This window comes from Tiliqua scincoides, chromosome 1 (assembly GCF_035046505.1).
Source record: "Tiliqua scincoides isolate rTilSci1 chromosome 1, rTilSci1.hap2, whole genome shotgun sequence".
Taxonomy (NCBI): Eukaryota; Metazoa; Chordata; class Lepidosauria; order Squamata; family Scincidae; genus Tiliqua; species Tiliqua scincoides.
The window spans coordinates 147,306,719-147,326,422 of record NC_089821.1 but is presented as its reverse complement, the minus strand read 5'-3'; the positions used below and the strand labels follow the sequence as shown (position 1 = coordinate 147,326,422).

General features: G+C 40.8%; 1 protein-coding gene across 4 annotated transcripts in view; it reads left to right on the top strand.

Moving 5' to 3' along the window:
- PLCB4 (phospholipase C beta 4) overlaps positions 1-18,262 on the top strand; it is a 92,152-nt gene extending 73,890 nt beyond the window's left edge. For 2 of the 4 annotated variants that reach the window (XM_066639102.1, XM_066639101.1), the window contains 7 exons: positions 1,844-1,919; positions 2,725-2,900; positions 4,991-5,092; positions 5,619-5,676; positions 13,180-13,266; positions 15,703-15,739; positions 18,186-18,262. In XM_066639102.1, the coding sequence (XP_066495199.1) occupies positions 1,844-1,919; positions 2,725-2,900; positions 4,991-5,092; positions 5,619-5,676; positions 13,180-13,266; positions 15,703-15,739; positions 18,186-18,262 (613 nt within the window). The remainder of the gene's footprint in view (positions 1-1,843; positions 1,920-2,724; positions 2,901-4,990; positions 5,093-5,618; positions 5,677-13,179; positions 13,267-15,702; positions 15,740-18,185) is intronic. The other 2 variants (XM_066639105.1, XM_066639103.1) reach the window with 1 other exon arrangement.
- The last annotated feature ends 1,442 nt before the right edge of the window (positions 18,263-19,704 follow it).

Genomic DNA, 19,704 nt, shown 5'->3' with positions numbered 1-19,704 from the left:
CTAAGCATTCAGTTAATGGGACATCACATGAGACAATAACAAGGAAAGTAATGCTTTGGTTTTCATGAGTCTTTGGTGAGGCTGCACCCCAGAGCAGAATTACCTATTGCTGTTCTGCAAGGCTTAAGAGCAGGGGACAGGGTGGCAAGAATTGACAGGTAGGTCTCCTTATGCAAAAAGGGGTCAAGACAGGACTATGAAGCAAGCCCTAGCATGCAATTGAGGCAGGGTAAGGGAGTTGAGCTTCCTTTCTTGGGAAGAAGAGAGAGAGAGAGCTTAGAGAAACTAAAGCAGCCTGCAAGATTAGCTGACTAGCCTCTGATTTACAGCACCATGTTGGTTTTGGATTTCAGTATGGACTTAATAACAAGGAACCTTAGTGGGTAACGTCTTCTGTGAATGTTCTTGCTTAAAACTGCTTCTGATATTAAGTTATTTGCCACGATTTTGATCTTGAAAATGTTGCACCACAGGGGTGGATAACTACAATTTAAAAAATTGTGATAAAGCTTTTGACAAATCTAAAAGTCATAAAATAGAAGCAGCCAGGAATAATACTAACCGTAGCCAAGTACATTTCCATAAAAGCAAAATAGAGCTTGGGCCTGATCCTATCCAACTTTCCAGTGCTGATGCAGCCATGCCAATGGGGTGTGCATTGCATCCTGCAGTGGAGTGTAGTCACAGGGACCTCCTCAAGGTAAGGAAATGTTTGTTCCATTGCTTTGGGGCTGCATTGGCTCTAGAAAGTTGGATAGGATTGAGCCCTTTGTGTATCAACCACCAGGTAATGGTTTCTGATAAAGCTTCATTTTAACCTTGTGATGGAAAACCAGGAAAAATGGGATCAGGTGTACTTCTGCTGACAAAGTGTTCCACACTGTGAGCGCCATACAAAGAATACATATCCCTGTAACCTAGAAGCTCACATATTTGGAATGGATGAGTGTTCCAAAAACAATTGCTTATTAGCAATTGTTGCACAATCACTTTTTGTGGGCGTTTTATCCAGATGATTTTTTTTGACACCTTAAACCTTGACTGTCTCCATATTTAATACCTTAAACTGGACTGTCTCTATACATTGGACTGGGAGGGGCACAGTATGCTTGTGCTGCCCACAGCCCTGAAAAACCTTTGCTGGACAACCCCTCAGGTCTTTGCACTCAGGCAGACACAAAATTCTGTACCCCCTATAGGAAGGAGCAAGGGAGCAAAAACCAGCCATTTATTCTGGGTTGGTTTGGAACATCCTCTCCTTTCATGGAAGTTAACAGAATATAGATAGAATATAGATTTTCCTGAATCTTGCATTCTGACAATGATAAATTTAAAGATAGAAGCAAAGACAGTCATGTTCTCTCCTTATCTTATGCAAAAGTTCTGAAACAAACATGAGTGTTGTTCTGAGAACTTCTCCTATGAGTTTAGCTAAAGGATTTACTGATACTTTCTGTATGCAGTTATTGTTCTGTTATGAAAATAATTGTGCAGTATTAAATTCCTGCATCACTGTGCCAACAGTGGGCCCAATCCTATCCAACTTTCCAGCACCGGTGCAGCTGCAATGCAGCCCCAAAGTAAGGGACCAAATGTTCCCTTACTTTAAAGAGACCTCTGTGACTGCCTCCCCACCACTGGATGCAGTGCACACCCCATTGGTGCAGCTGCACTGGTACTGGAAAATTGGATAAGATTGGGCCCAGTCTGTGGCAAGTTTGGGCTTGTGTGTGAAAGGGAATAATTTTATTCAAAAACTTTTAGTTTAGTACTTGGTCTCTGGTGAATGTTTTTAGGAAGTTGTGTGTTGCAACTTTTGAAATTTTCATTTTTCTTCTTTAAGTGGAAGTAATTGCCTTGAGATGAAAAAAGAAATTGAGAATAAAATTCAGATACTAACATCTGATCACAAATCCAAGGTAAGAGAACTGGCCATTTGAGCAATGCATTCTTTCATTTGAAGGTCTTGTGTATGTGTAGATATCTCTAAAGGCAACAAGCAAATTTGTGCCCACAGCAGGGGACAAGAAGAGATATTTTAGAGATACACTTGGAGGTGTGTGTGGCTGATACAAGCTACCACGTTGATTGAGTTTCCAGACTTCTGTGTTGAGAGGGACTCAAAAGTTGTAGCTCCAAGTGCAAAGAGAAGTTTTTGTGGTTTCAACTTCTTCGCATTGTAACCTAGGAATTGTCCATAGCTATGACCTTGTTATTACTCTGAATAATGAAGCAATCCAGGAGTGTCTGTAATTCTCTCCAAACTTGAAGAATAACACCAACCCATCTTAAAATTGTCAGGTAATGCTAAGTGACAAAATGGAGCAGGGTGTAAACTCACTGTGGAAGTAACAAGTGTAAACTGAAAGTATTTAAGCAGTTAGGAATATTTGTATTTCTAGGTGTCCCTATTGGTATGTAAATAACAGCTGCATATATTATAAAACTCCCTAAACTTGTTTTTAGTAACTTCAAGCAGTGTAATAAAGTGAAATAGACATAAATGGGGAAGGTTAGTGTTTTTTTTTACCTTTTTGCTTCTTGTCTTGATAGCAGAGGTTTCTTCAGTAATCCCATGGCAACATGAAACTGATTTGTGTTGTCAAATTCCTTACATGCAGGATTCCAGTAATTATTTCAGACTGCTTACAAAATAATCTTCCTGATAGCCTAGCACTGAAAGATACAAATGGGAAGTACTGACATAGCCTTCATTTCTCCTAGGTAAAAGAAATTGTGGCCCAGCACACAAAAGAATGGTCGGAAATGATTAACACACACAGTGCCGAAGAGCAAGAAATGCGTGACTTGCACCTGAGCCAACAGTGCGAATTAATGAAAAAGCTACTAATTAATGCTCATGAACAGCAGACCCAGCAGCTAAAACTTTCTCATGATAGGTAAGCATATCAGTGCTCACCAACATCATCATCACCTTGCTCTGTGGTGAACAGAGGCAGAGCTTTGGTTTTATCTTTCACTCTTCTTTCCTTCCCCCCCCCCCATATTCAGTCCGTTGCCAAGTAACATGTCTGCAGTGTTGCAAAAATACAGCTCCTCTTTACTACTTCCTCAGTAAAATCTCTGGCTCATGCTGTGGTCATTTCTCACTTTGACTGCTGAAACCCTCTCCTATCTGGTCTTCCCTCACTAGAACTCTGCTGGCAAAATAATTCACCTCATATATTATCCTGACCATTAGGTTTCCCTTCTTAAATTCCTACATTCATGATACTGTAAATTGTATGGTGATCAGGGGTGACTCAAAGAGGTAGAAAGAGATAGTGGACACTTCCCACAGTATTTCCTACTACTCCATTTTCTTCTACCCCAGCTTTCGTTCATGATATACAGCAGTGATTTTCAACCACTGTGTTGTGGCACATTGGTGTGCTGCAAAAGATCTGCAGGTGTGCCACAGGTCATATATTAATAGGGCAATTGGGGGTTGTGAGCCTTCTGCTGGCAGCACAGTATGCTGTGTCATTTGTCAAAAAACTGATGGTGTGCCTTGACAATTTTAGTGCCTTGTCAGTGTGCCACAAAAGGTGAAAATCGCTGATATATAAAGATCTGAGCATCAGTCCCACCAGTCTGGGAAGCACATAGTTCTGGCCCCTTAAGGGCCGGTGAAGGAGGGAAGGCACCAACATGATCCCCAAGATCACACTGCTGCCAGGGGAGAGGGGTTCTAACTTATCAGATAGAGTGCTAGTCTCCGTGGTGTGTGAGGAACCACACAGATGCCTCTGTAGGGCTCCCCAAGCCTCTGTGATTGTAAAAAATTTGATTGAAAGCCACTTCCTGTTCTCGACTGAAAACTGGTAGTGGTTTTCAGTCAAGTTTTTTTTTTACTATTACAGAGGCTTGAGGAATCCTATAGAGCATCTATCTGTGGGGCTCCCCATACTATCTGGAGGCCAGCACACCTGTGGATTCCACCCCACCCCCCTGGCGGCAGCACAATCCTCTGGATCGTGTTGCTGCTTTCCCCCCTCCCCCGCACATACTTTCAGGCCTGACTACTTTGTAGGAGTTCAAGAAACACTGGGCTAAACAGTAAATATAATGCCATCAAAAACAATAGGTCTGTGCTGTTTTTGAACATTAATACATTTCAAATTTTCTGTATTCTTGAATGTTTTGTATCTAAATTTATTACTTAAACTGCTAGTAATCAGTTATTCTCATCAGTGATAGGTAAATTGTGTGATTAAAACTGTGGTTTTAAGTAACCTCTGTTCTTCAAAATGGTTAAATTGTAAATAACAATATTTGATGTTCAATTTTCTGCCTCTATGAAATTAAAGACAGACTCGGGTAACTTTTTGACATGAATTGTCTCATCATATGAAGACTTTATCATACAGTGACATATTCATCACATGGAAGCAGTAGCTTATCAATGAGGAGAGCAGTGTTTTGTGATGAGGTGACTGTGTGCCTTGAGTAAATTATTGTCTGAATCTTAATGCAGTGATATTTTTTTCTGTGGATATATCTATGTACACATCTGACTGTGTATACGAGATGATAAAAACAGAATCTGGGTAGCTGAGTGACAACCAAATCATTCAGGCAAATGGTAGTGTTTCTTCTACACAATTGCTTTGATATAGGGTTCCATGGAGAGAAACACAATAAATTTAACTAGAGCAAAATAACAGTGCTGCTGAGGAGCATGTACATGACAGTCTGCTATTTTCCACATGACTGCATAATTCAGATTCAAAAAGGTATGGGTGGATTAGTCTAGTAGTCGAAGCCTATGCAAGTCTATTCAGTGGTATGTCCCGTTATGGTCAGTGAGGCTTACTCCCAGGTAAGTGTAACTAGGGTCGCAGCCTATGGCTGCCATCCTTTCCACACTTTCCTGGGAGTAAATCCCACTAAACACAATAGGAATTACTTGTGAGTAGACCTGCATAGGATTCTGCCCTAAGTGTTTAATTGTCATGTTTTCAATTGTCTGTTTATTATATTTCCTTAGGGAAAGCAAAGAAATGCGTGCCAACCAAGCAAAAATTTCTATGGAAAACAGTAAAGCCATAAGCCAAGATAAATCTATCAAAAACAAAGCTGAAAGAGAGAGGTAAGTATTGAATTCTGTTGCTGTCTGTAAGAAATGTTCACTCCTTATGCATGAAGACTCAGTAAAAGACTACTTGTGCATAATTTGTGAGGATAGCACCACACATATAAGGGTGTGAAATTTCCCTGACCCTTCCTGCCCAGAAGACCTCTATGCCCTTCTCAGAAATGGAGATGGATGGGATATCCTTCAAAGAGAGGGGGGAATCACTCAAGATCAGGCAGGGGCATCCTTGGTAAAAAGTGAAATGATGGGGGGAGGGAATTTCACCACACTGTGAAATGGGTAGGCACACTGAAACCAGATGTCATTGTTTTGATGACCATATTCAAAATTGGAGCCTCCAGTTAGCCAATCTTGCATCAGAATATTGATTCAGCAACTCTGAAGACCAAAAACAGTGAGAAAACAAAGCTGAAACACTCATTGCTCTTCATTAGTAACATAAGACCAACAAAGTACCCTATGTTCACTTGACATTTTATTTTTAAAATAAGCAGATACTACAGTTTCATATCTTTTATAGGCGTGTCAGGGAACTGAACAGCAGCAACACAAAAAAATTTCTGGAAGAGAGAAAGCGGGTAAGTAATTAATTAATTCAGAAATCGGGCTGGGATTCAAGATGGCTTCTGGCTAACAGCTCTTTTGTTGGAGTGCTCCTAAAACAACATCTGTGTGCCAGTTTTTGGTCCACTTTCTCAGCATACCTAATTTTCTTTTATTGACAAGGATCCCTCTTGTGGCTCTGCTATTTTTTACTTGATTTTATAATTGACAAGCTGTGGATTGCTTTGGATTGGATTCTGACTGCTGGGGAATTCAACAGATAAAGAATCATGGGGAGGAAAAAGAAATGCCAAAGAGTTTCCCCGGGTCGGGGCTCTCCAACGAAAGCTGCCAAGCAACTCTGCTTAGAGGATTTATCAGGGTGGACTGAGACAGCAATTGAGACTTGCATCCCTGCTTCTACAAACAAATTCTCTGTATTGGAATCATCACCTTCTGCTGTTGGAAAGGAAAATGGGGAGTGCTGTGAGAATGCCTCTGAACCTGTTTATGAAAGATCTCTGCAAGCTGGGAGACACAACACAGCTTCTACACCCTCCTCTCCAACAAAGGAAAATACTATTCTTATCGACTGCCTCCTGGAAGATAACAATGACGCGGACAAACTTCAGAACTTAAAGGAGGGTAAGGAGGGTATGTTTCCACCTAACAGTCCCTTGTTGCCTCTTATGGTGGAGCAGTGTGTGATATCAGGGAGGACCGCCTTGATTTTCTTTCAAGAAATAAAATGTATAGCCTCCTGGGTTAGCACCCTCCAGGAGTCAGTTAACTCCCTCCGAGAATTGTTTTGTAAACATTTCGTTGACCCCCAGCTACCGCAACAGCAGACACATGGGAGGCATAAAAGCTTCACTCCTAAACCTGAGAGGCATAAAAGGCAAAAAAGCTTAACTCCCAAGCCTAAGAGTAGGGGAAGAGAAAGGGAGAACATGGAAAAGAAAGAGAATCCAACTGTATCTCGGCATCTTCTAGTGAAACAGGTGGCCCTTGAACTCAGAAAGAATGTGTATAATGTTGGTAAATGGCTAAATAAATTTAAAATTGTGGATTCGCTGGCTAGATTACTTAGATCGGAACCCAGATGTATTGATTTAAAATATTACCAGAGATTGGCTGCCCCTCCAGATAGAACAAAATTGAGGCTGGAATTTGCAAGCCCGACCATCCCCCTGATGCTTTTCAGAATGCGGGGTTTTCTGAACTCTTATGAAATAAGAGCAATGAGAGTTTTTACAGATATAAGCCAGCCACCAATGCTGCCTTCTAAACGCTTATCTGCAGCTCCTCCAGCTGTTATCATTCCAAGGTCAAGGTTTGAGAGGCTTGGCATGGAGCCTACGACTGCTGCTGCTAATGACCCACTGGAGAGCTATGTAGTTAACTCTCAAAATACTTTGAAAAATCTGCCCTGGACTTGTGCTGCTAATGATTCACAGAGGAGCAGTGCTAAAAATCCACAAGATATTTTGGAAAACCCTCTGAATACAGCCATAAATGAATTGGAAGAGATGACAGCCTCCCTCGAGGAATCCTTGGCAAGGCTAACGCCCAGAACACCTAGGGTGCTTCCCACAGTGGCAGTAGAGGCTATGGTCCATTCAAGTCAGGTTTGCCATGTGGAGGACATGGATACAGCTCCCCCTTCTGAGAGAGAATTGGCAGAGCTGGATGACTCTCAGGACTTGGTACTTCTACTGGCCTCTACACAAGAAGGTGGAGAAGAAACAGCTGAACAAACATCCCCTCCTGCTGAACTCTTTGGGGAGCCAATAAATACTGCTGGTAAGGCACCCAACATAGAACAACCAACAGCTTATTTACAATCATCTGGCGTTAGCGCTGCTCTCCAGAAATGCAGCGTGGTCAATGGAAGTAATATGAGACTGGAAACTATACGCACCCAAGACAATACTGGGGAAGAAGACCTAGATTTTAGAGAACTTTTGTTCCAACTGGAGGCTGAGGAGGGATCTCTTTCCTCAGAGGTTTTGGAGGCCTTTAAAAATTTGTCTGCTGGAGAGCAAGCCAAAGTTATTGATAATTTGGATAAGATTAGAGTCCAACTTAAAGACTCTATGGCTGGACAGATGACCATGACCTCAACTGCTATTGGAACAAGGACTGCTCATTCGAACTCTAACGTTCCCCACCGACCATCTGCTGTTAAATCGTCTAAAACACAGAAGCTTATTTCTTTGGGACGTGGTGAGGAAGACATTCAAGCCCTCCCATCAGATTGACTTACATCTGCAACACCTGATTTCACATCAAGGACATATTTAAAACTTCTTTCTTGGAATATTGCGGGGTGGCGTAGCAAGGTTAATGATGAGACTTTCCAGAGATATTTATGTGATTTTCACGTAATCCTTTTGCAGGAAACCTGGTCTCAAATTCCTTTACACCTTCAAGGTTTTAATTCCTACAACATTCCAGCTTATAGAATAAGTTCCAAGGGGCGTTTGCAAGCGGGGATGACAATTTTTGTCTCTTCCCAGCTAAATTCAGAACTGGTGGTCACCAAGACAACTAGCAAATTATGTCATGCAGTCAAGCTTATTCTTAACAATCTCCAGTTAATAATTGTAAATGTTTATCTTCCTCCTGGCTTGAACAACCAATTATTATCCCAGAATTGGAGCACCTTCTCTAAAATTGTCACGGAGTTAGACATGGAATTTCCTTCATGCCATTGTCTTATCGGTGGGGATTTCAACGCCAGGGTTGGAAATTCAGAGCCATTGCTCAGTACTGCCGCAAACTTAGATCCTGATTCATCTCTCCTTGATTTATTTTCTTTAGAAAGATTTTCCAAAGATAATAAAACAAATGCAGCTGGCCTCTATTTGGCCAGATTCTGTGTTAATTTTAATACAATATGGTTAAATGGCCTTGTAGATTTCCCCAATTCAGGTGAATTCACTTAAGCTTCAGCCATTGGTTCCAGTGTTATAGATTATTTCTTGGTTCCACTTCACCTCAAGGTCAATGTTATTGATTTTTTTGGTTGATGATCTAGGAATGAGTGACCATTTTCCTTTAATACTCAAGCTAGATTTAGGTTCTTTCCAGTACTCCACCCCTGATGTAGAACTTGAAAATGAATATGAAATTAGGCCTAAAATCATGTGGAATACTACAATTAATCAGAAAATGAGCGAACCGCTCTACACGGAGCCGTACAAGAGCTATAGAATCCAACTTTTAAGTGAGTCAGATCCAATAGAACTAATTAAGATATATGAGTTATTAATCTCTAGGGTTTCATCCACTTTAGTCTCCTACACTAGTATACCCTCTGCTAAAGGTGGTACAGGGGAGGGATCCCAAACAATATCCCCTTGGTTTGATAGGGATTGTATGGATCTCAAAAATCAGATTAGATCCGTTTACCAGCAATACCGCTATTCAGGGGCTATTCAAATTCTCGATACATATTTTATTCTAAAGAAGCAGCTGAAACAACTGATCCAAGAAAAGCGACATAATTATGCTTCCTGCTTGTGGTATAAACTACTAGCCGCCATAGAACATAAAAATTCTAAGCAATTTTGGGGTATAATCACCAATTCTGCTCAGAAAACTGCACCTCGCTCTCAGATGGTCATCTCCCCACATGAGTGGTGCCGCTTTTTCTCCACCTTATATCGCCAAGAGGGTGAAAGTGGCTTAGCATCTTTTACTTTAAATCCTTCAGCAACCACCCCATGGCCTCCTGTATCCACTCAAGAAATTATAGAGCTAGTTTCTCAAAGTAAACAAGGGAAAGCTCCTGGGCCAGATTTGGTATTGTCAGAGATCCTGAAAGTGGACCCCGAATGGTGGGCCCCTATTCTATCCTCATTATTCACAGTGGTGGACCAAACAGGTATAATACCAACTGAATGGACAAATGCTACTATAGTGCCTATTTACAAAAAAGGCGACCATCGTGATCCCTCCAATTTTAGACCTATAAGCCTTTTATCAGTGGGGGGAAAACTTTATGCAAAACATCTTTTAAACAAGCTGCTATCCTGGACGGAAGATCTGGGCCTTCCTGGGTGGGATCAGATAGGATTTCGAAAAGGATCTTCACCAATTGATCACTGTGCTGTTTTAGCTCATCTGATTGACAAGTACACAAGGCTAAAAAATCAAAAATTATATGTTGCTTTTCTGGATCTTAAAGGAGCCTTTGACTCCATTAATAGATCGCTGCTATGGGACAAACTAGTTAAACTCAATATAGACCCTAGACTTCTAACTCTTATTCAGAAACTTTATACAGGCACCACCTGCCAAATTAAATTTACATCTTCGGGGAAATTGACCCCCAAAATTCAGGTCGAAAGGGGAGTGAAACAGGGGTGCATTTTAGCACCCACTCTTTTTAATCTTTTTCTACATGATTTTACCCCCTTTTTGCTTCAGATAGATGGACATTTTTCAAAACTAGGTTCAATGCATATTCCAGCATTGCTTTATGCAGATGATGCAGTGCTAGCATCCTGTACACCTATTGGACTTAAGCGACTTTTAAATAGAACTTCTGACTATCTGAAATGTAACAAACCTGAACTGAATTCTCAGAAAACCAAAGTTATGATCTTTTCAAAATCATGGAGCCCAGGTACTTGGTCTATTGGAGCGGAGAAACTGGAACAGGTCAAAAGCTTTAAATACCTTGGAATTCACTTCCACTACAATCTTTGCTGGGGTACTCATCAAAAATTGGTTACCAACTTGGCCCGTGTCACTTTGCAGAGCACCAATCGATTCTTTTTTAGTCAGGGCAGTCGTTATATACCAGCTGCTCTCAAGGTATTTAATGCCAAGGTATCGGCACAGCTCCTGTACGGGTGCCCTATCTGGATTAGTTCTATAAATCACACCCTTGAGAGTATCCAAGCAAAATTTTTGAGGGCTATTCTGGGTTTACCTAAATCTGTACCATACTCTGCATTATGTTTGGAGACCGGACAATCGCTCTTAGTATCAAGAGCATGGCTTTTAACCATACGCTATTGGCTTCAATTACATTATAACGTGAAACCAGGCAGTCTCCTATCCAGAATGCTATCTGAGTCTGGTTCTTCTAAATGGTATAGCCAAATTAAATCAAAAATCGAATCAATTGGTTTTTCACTGGATTTTTTAAGTTTCTATCCATTCCCTGAAGTTTATCAAAGGGTAAAGCAAAGAATGCTAGACACTGAGGCACAAAACCTCTTTGAACTTGCTTCTAGAATCTGCTCCCCTCTTAATTTCTCTATCCTGCTAAAGTATGGGCAAATGGCTCCTTATCTGAGTATTGTGATCAACCCCTCTGAACGTCGTGCAATCTCTTTGGCAAGATTCAATGTGTTTCCTTCCAAAGTTACAGAAGGCAGATATAGGCAAATACCATATAAAGAACGCCTCTGCCCTTGTAATTTGGGAAATGTTGAATCAATCATAGGCATTCTTTTTTATTGTCCTCGGCACACTAGATCCCGCCACACTTACATGACTTCACTTCTTGGCAAAATGAATAGGCTTTCGGATGAGGCAAAACTGAAGTGTCTCCTAAATGACTGCTCACCAGATGTGCTAGAGGGAATTTCTAAATTTTTACTTTTGGTGATTTCCAAGCCTTCTTAATGTAATTTGTCAAAAATGTTGATATTTTATGTTGAACTGTAAATGTTTTATTAGTAATTTAGTATCTTAACTCCGTTTTTGATAAATGGGATTAGGACTAATTATGTTTGCTTTTATGATTTCTCTATCTATGCCTAATAAAGGTTTATTCATTCATTCATTCATTCAATTCAGAAATCACCTACCAAGAGTTTCAGACTTTCTCATACTGGGCAGACACTCATCTGTATGCCAAAGGTTGATTGACCATCAACCAGACTGAAAATTCATAAAGTCTAGTTACTCTTTTGCTAGTGTTGGTTGCATATGTAAAATGAACAGTGCAATCCTATGCATACTCCACTGAGTTTAATGGGGCTTACTCTGAGGTAAGTGTGTATAGGACTGCAGTCAAGTGTATGAAATAGTATTGTACAAAATTTTTGCTTGTGTAATCTCCAAACATATTCTTTTCTCATTTGTTTGTGATGTTTCCCAGCTCCTCTGTAAGGTTTGCACATTACACTATAAGGCATTTTACATTGTGGGCTACTCCTTTATATTTTAAAAACAGTTTATTCTACATTACACTGTGATCTCAGCAATTCAGAGATCACACTGTGAGCACAATGACATCATGATACAGTGTAGCCAATCAAACTTGTATACCTAATGACATCACAAAAGGCAAACAAAGATCAAAGCATCCCCATTGCTAAGGCAACAGGACTGACTGTCTCTGTCTTGCTACTCTGTTCTGACTGACCATGAAAATTTCTGACACCTATTCCTGTACAATACTTGAATTTTGTCGTTGTTGATGTTTCAGCAGCTCCCTGCTGCCAAAAATAACTGAAAACGGTACTTTTAGAGGACTGCAAACATGAGCCCCTCTTTTTGGTTTAGCCCTTGTATTAAGTGAGTCAAATATTATTTTGCACTTTGTTTCATAGAGTGTCTTGGCATTTATATACAGGAAAATGCATACAAAGATGCATATATATGTATTCCTATCTATATGGATGTAGGCATGTGTGCACACTTAAGAGTCCGATCCTGAGCCCTGCACACTGGCTTACCAGGTTACACCGGGTGAGCGCCTGTGCTGGCTCAGACCTGGCCGATGCTGGGTCTGGACCGCTGAGCAGTGAAGAGGAAAGTGGGGGCATGTGGGGAACTGGGGAGGAGGCATTCCGTGGAGAGGGGAGGGCGGAGGGTGGGGAGGAGGCATGACAGGGTGGTGGGAGGTGGGGAGTGGGCGGGGGAGGGAGTGAAGAGAGAGGGAAGTGGGACCTGCAAAGCTCCACCGGATCCTGAGTCTCTGCGTCAGGCTCAGCAACTGACACAGAAGCTTTAACCTCCCCGTCAACCTTTTGGTCGGCGGTGAATCGAGAAGCCCCATTGCGAGGTTATTCCCTTTACCCGGGGGAAGGGGATGAAAGTTCCCCTTCTCTGAAGGTGCTGCCCGAGGCCACCTTGGGTGCACAGGATATAGCGGCAGCCGTTTTCGGTGCCGAGGCAGTCACGCGCCCCAGGAGCTCAGGATTGGGCTCTAAAACATCCTGTGGGCCATCAAGATAGTGTCATTTCAGCCTAGTTACTACATATACAAATGACTAATGTGACAAGCATCACAGTTTGGTTTTTTGAACTTCCTCTTACCATTTATAATACAATATCCTAGAAATGACACTAACTACCACGTCAAGCTAAACACAGAATGATAATAGCTTTGGGAATGAAAATTCTTAAGAGGTATATTTATCTCACTATATATTCTGCAGCAAGAAGAATTCCACCACTTCAAAAGCAAAGTTCTGGGAGAAAATATGGCCACCACTTTTAAAAAGTCCATGCAGTCACACTGAGATGATTCTGTGTTGCATTTTATCTTCCTTTGTCTGATTTTCCAATAGTTGGCAATGAAGCAATCAAAAGAAATGGATCAGCTGAAAAAAGTTCAACTTGAACATCTAGAACTTCTAGAGAAACAAAATGAACAGGTAATTGTGTAACAGACTACAAAGGTATGTCTAAATAATCAGATCATCTGGAATGTGCACTGTGTTCAGATAAGTACCTGAAAACCGACATGCACCCACTTAATGGAGTTTATTCCCAAGTAAGTGTGCTTAGGATTGCAAGTTAAGTAGTTTACAGCCCAATCCTAACATGCCCTGGAGCAGGCAGGCCAGCTGGCCTGCGCTGCATCCAGAGCAGGGCTGGGCCAGGTTGCAGCACACCACAATGAATTCCCCTTATACCATGTTGCAGGGCAGCTGCCCCATGGGGCTACTCAGGTCTGTACCACCTAAAGTGGTATTGCAGATCTGAGCGACCTTGTAAGGTTGAGCTGCTTGGGGATTAAGATCTGGCCTAAATGCTGAATCCTGACACCATCCGCCTCCTCGGCCCTGTCCTCCCACCAGCCCACCTACTGCCCACCCTCCACCCAGGAACACCCCCAAAATGCTCTCCCCAAGCCCCTGTGCCAGCCTTCTCGAGCTGGCACTCATTTACCTGGTCTGGGTAAGAACAGGCCGGTGCATGTTTTTCCGCTGGCAAAGCCTGCTCCTGAGTCACCACAGAAGTGCCTTACGGCTCTTTTGAAACACCCAGAGGCCAGTGCAGCAGACCTGCGCTGGCCTAGGGTGCAGTTTGGATTGTGCCCTTATTTGGTCAGGTTAATCAATGAAATATATGTGGTTGACTACAACGGTGCCCCAATTAATTGTGAAATAGATTTTTTTTCATGTACATCATTAGTATAAGTATTGTAGAGGACAGGCACCCCCCCCTTCTCTGTCAGAAAACAGAATGGCTCTTCAACAGTGCCTACTGCAACACAAGTACATAATTTTTTTTAAATTCTTTTTTGCAGAAATGCAAGTGTATGTGATTGATTAGTCATTGAAACTCATACAGTTCATTAACTTCAAGATGTCGTGGAGTGACAGTCCAAGTGTGTGTATGATTGTCTACAGATCCTCTCAAGCTGCCAACTGCAATCCCTTCTGTTACTACATGTAACATTCATTTTAATGGATTCTGTGCAAACTTTCAGGATAGGAAGGGCCTCAGATGTTTGAATTTCCAAGGAAGCAGATAGTCTACAGTGTACACTGTACACTGGAGGTCTGGTTTAGAGGGGAGAGCCAACTGTCCATATGCTACGAATAGAGTGGTAAATAAATCACATGGCAAAGTCTACACACTGTTGGATGATGATTGTGTACACTTGAACTAGATTATACACTGCACCACGTATGCACAATATACAGCCAGGCTGCTGAGGGTGTCCATCCAATGAATTCTAGCTATGCAGTTTTCAGTTACATCTATCAACTAAGGAAGCAAGTTGCACTCTGCAGATGAGAGGGGCTTTTAAAATGTTCTCAATAACAACACACTCCCTTTACCAGCAGCATTTTGAAAGGTCTTTAAAGACCCCTCCTCCTGTCCCCAGGAGTAGCTTGTAGTCCATCCCCAGGAGTCTTGGTTGGGAAAGAAGAGAGATGTCCTGTTGCAAATCCCAGGTCTCAATATTAGTGGAAAGTGACTCTATTGTTTCCAAAGTGTCAACCTAATTTTTCCCTGCTCTTTTTCAGCATTGCTTATAGTGTATAAGAAAGTTCATTGTTATAGCCAAAAATTATGATAACTTCTGTACTGAAAAGGAGCAACAACCAGTTGTCTCTAAAAATCAACTATATATGTATCCCCAATTTTGAAGTTCAACATAACAATAGTTACTGTAGAAAAGGCTAGTATTAGAAAAAAAAATTTTTTTTTTACAATGCCAGTAGGGATTTAGGCATGGAAAAATATTATTTCTTAATCACTTTCTGCTCTGGAAAACACAAGGTTCAGCTAATGAGTGTTACACGTCACTGTTGTTTCTTATCATTTATTATTTTTGCTATACTTCTGAAACTATTAGTTTGCAAGTAATTTATTTGGCTAATCAAGAAAACCATTCCAGAACTGGTGAATTCAAATGATGACATCAGCAGCTTTTTTTCTCTCTTTGTCTTATCAAGGCTGCAATCCTATACACACTTGCCTGGGAATAAGTCCCATTGAACTCAATGGGTTCGACTTCAGAGTAGACATGCATAAGATTGTGCTGTTACTTTCATCTTATTTAATTTTATTTTGTAGCACAGAATCAAGTCTTGAATATTTTATCTTGGCCATGTGCACTTCCATTAAAGATTTAATTAAAGTTCCTTTTGGTAAGCCTCTGGAAGTCTTGCAGCTTTGATTCCTCTACCAACTAGAAGGGGAGAGATACAAGTAGAAGCACACCTAATCATAAAATGTTATGAATTTGTATGTCACTTTTATTTCTCTTGCATTTGTTTGTCAGTCTCATCTCATTTTTATTTGCCTCCCTGTTGTATTACTCAATTTTGACATTATTATTTTTGTGCAAACAGCTTTTGAAATCCTGTCATGCAGTCCCTCAGACTCAAGGTAGGATTAATGTATACTGACAAGCTACTACATTCGGTGTGCTTTCCTTCTTAAATAAATCTGTGTCACCAAGGCACTTTTTGTAAACGTGATAGATGAGCTCTCTAAAATTCAATTCATAACTGGCTCTGGATTTACGAGCTTTCACAGTGAGCATTTGAAAAATCCCATCTGTTTTTCTGAGACTTCTGGTTCATCAGTTGGGCACATGAGCACTGATGGGGCTGCAGGCATTTGCTTTATTGCATTGCCTCCTGGAAATTATAGTTTGTTTGGTACCCCACGTGTAACTGAAGTTGTTGCACTGAACGCATATGTTTCAGGGCATTTCCCAGCTTTGTTTTGTGTATCCCATATTCATTTTAAAAGGTCACACAGTTTCACCTCAATAATATTTTCACACAGAGCAAGGTGTTAACAGCAAAGAACATCTACACATGCACCTACATGCAACAGGCCCCAGGGACTCAGCACACCTCCCATGCTTACTTATCCAGTCAGCAAGTGGCCCCTTCCATCTCTCTAGGCAGAGAGTCTCTAATCACCACTCCATATTCTTTGTTGGGGCAGCAGTGACAATCCTTTGTTGTGCTGGTGATTCAGCATCCTCCACCATGTTTCCTCTTCCACAGGAAGGGTTTGGAAGTGATTCCTCAATTCTAGGAAGACCATGGAAGCCTTCATTACAGGCTTTGTCTTTTTTGGGACATTCCTCCACAGGGTTGCCTCTTGCATGTTTCTGTCTTCTTCCTTGGTGGAAACTTGTGAGTTTTCTTGAACTTCCAAAAGAACCTCCTCTGTTCTATCTCGAAACTCCTCATTCTCCCTGATAAGTTGAAGAGTGGTTAGACATGCCTCCAGGCTGCTCACCTCCTCCAGAAGGGCCACCAGCTAGCACTTACTGCAAGTATAGTTCTCTTTCTGCCTTTAGGAATAGGAACATGCCACATTCTGTGCAAAACACTGCTTCTTCTGCCATATGATTATACAGAGTCCTGTGAGTAGACAGACACACACACAGACACACACACAGAATACTAACATGAACACAATCAAAAACTCACCCCCTCCTGCCTAACTCCAATTTAAAATTCCCCTGTTGGCAACTATGTTTGCAAGCTTAGATTGCAAGCTCTTCTGCCCTGGCTGTCTTCTAGAAACTGAGCAGGAACCAATTCTCCTCCAGACCAGCTTTATTTCCTGCAGTTTGGCAACAGGTGGGAAACACATTCCCCATTAAATTACCTCTGTAAAATGGAAAACCCCTTTGCTTGACTCTGTTCTCTTATTCGAGATGGTTAATCATTAGTGATGCAAGGAGAGGCATGAAGAATGCCAGGTGTTCAAATCAATTTTTCCTCAGACAGAAGTAGCTATTGAGTGGGGATTACTAATCTGGTATTCATTCCTAAAGACAGTAGGAAGTGTTGCAGTCACCATCATTGGAATTTCCTTTATCCTTATCATTTTTTTAAATTCAGAGTTTTAGTTATCTATCAAATTTAATTCTTTTTATGGATTTGTTGTCTCATTTGCTTTTAGGAATCCCTTATGTCATATGTTAACTGTTTTTGTTGACAACAGTCGTATAGTTAACCTAGACATAAGGCTGAATTGTCCCCCTTTTTCAAACTGAATCAGGAGTTCCCAAATTTGCTTCCAATCAGAGCAAGTCTTTGCATTTGATCTCCTGAATAGTACGCTTACCCACTGGTTCTCCCCCCCAGAGAGAACCAGTCTTCATTTCTAACTTGAAAATTTGATTGTGGTCAGGAGAAAATACATGCAGATGATTCTCAGAATATAGTCTAGCGGGTGAAGTCTGTCTTCAAACCATATTTAAAGGTATGGAGGGAGACCTCTGAATTTCATTTGGAACATTCCACTTGAAGCATACATATAAGTCAGCATTAACATTTCAAAAGAGGCTGTACTTGCTGATCCATACATTATGTTTCTGTATTTTCCTTTTATGATTTTTCCATTAATTTTTAATTTGAGATTTTTGAAAGGGAAAGAAAAGGTGCAATGATGTCTCATTTTTGTGCAAGTCACAATGTTCAGATGTAAAATCCAATAATTTTCATAGAGAAACATGCTAATCACACCTACCCTAAGCTTTTATATTTACGTTGGTATTGGAGAGAATTATGTTTCTAAATTCTTGGTGTATCTGATGTGTATCCAAATACACAATTTAGCCCTAATTCGGTGGTTCCTTGCATGCACAGCAGGCCTGATGTACCCACACATAACAAATGTGAAGTAGAAACATACACACACAGAAACATCCCTGTTCACTCCAGGGCTGTACACTTACCCTTGTTGCAACAGGAATTGTTTTAGCCAAGGATCAAACTACACCACAGCTGCAGATTTATATCCCTCTCCCCCCCCCCCCCACAATGTTCAGTCATGTTAATAGCACAATTGTCCTGGTTTGCAGGCGAAGGAAATGCAGCAGATGGTGAAGCTAGAAGCAGAGATGGACCGCAGGCCAGCAACAGTGGTGTAAAGCTCTAGCGTGGAAACTGAAGTTGGAAAATCCAGTATTTTTGAATTTCCAAAGCTAACTCACTGAAGATTGGAAGGCGGTGTCTCTTCAGCTTACTGTCTAGTGGAGCTGCAAAGAACTGACTTTGAATTCTTTATAAGATTTGGAGTGCCCTCTCTTATTTTATTTTTGCCACTCTAGACTGTGTTCCTCCAAAAAATAAAAAAAGGATAAGACTATGATCTTGAAATCCTGCCAGTTGAGAAAAAATGCTCCCCTTTAAATGAGATGTTTCTGTGCATTGAGGTTATGCAATCAGCAACACATTCTTTCTGCTCTCAGTCATTTGCACTTGTCTGTTCCTTACTTATACTGATATTTTATATTGCACTTTGCCTTCCTTGGCTTTTGAGGGTCAGCCAGGTATCCTGTCTCTTCCCACAACCACTGAGCACCCTGTAGCAGCACCCTTTTATGAGGGGCACCTGAATGATTTTTTTTTTTAAGTATCTTGTAATGAATTTGACACCTAAATATCTTTCTACTTTTGAACATTTTGTTTTGTTTTCCTTTTGGCCACAAGGACAACATGGAACTGTAGCAAACTTTAAAAGAGTTGAAATTTTAAATTTATGTATTGGAAAACCACAATCTATAACATCAACAGACTAGATAAATGTGCAGTATAAAAACTTTGCAGATAATTTCTGTATTTAGGAATATGTTGTCAGCAAGTGCCATGTTGGGCTGGTCTTGTCTGAACAAAGCTGATATTTTGTTAAATGTTGCTGAAAGGAATGCCATGTTGGCAAAAGACAGTCCTTGTGCCAAACCTACTTAATATGATCGAAATGTTGAAAGAATTGCATTGTAGGCACTTTAACAAACGTTTACATCCTACTCAACAGCTACGTTTTGATCCACTTGTTACCAACCCCCAACACTACAGCTCATGGTTTCTAAAAATTTGTTAAATAGCTGTGGGGGGGGGGGAGCAGAGAAAAAAGTTTGTAACTGTGAAAATATAAAGTATTTATACACATGCAATCACAATGTTGTAGAAGATCACATTCCTGTGGCTACCTTGACAACAGTAGTAAACAAATCTTGTTTGCATGTGGTAAAAACACCAATTTTGACCAGTGACTATTGTACGACCACACAGTCATTCCCTTACCAGTAAATACAGAGTCTGTGTATGATACAGAAACTTTGATTACTTAACAAAGCATAAAATATGTATGTATATGTATGTATATTAATTATGTGGGCATTCTTAATACTTCAAGTTCTAGTTGAAAAGGAACGTATATTAATTTAATTTTACACAATATATTTATGCAGATTTTCAGATTTTTCATATCAGGAATAACCCTTTTTATGTCTGTTAGATATCCAAACAATTTGCTACAGTATTTAATGTGCATGTTCTTCAAGCCTGCTGTAGTTACAATGCAGAACACTGCATGTC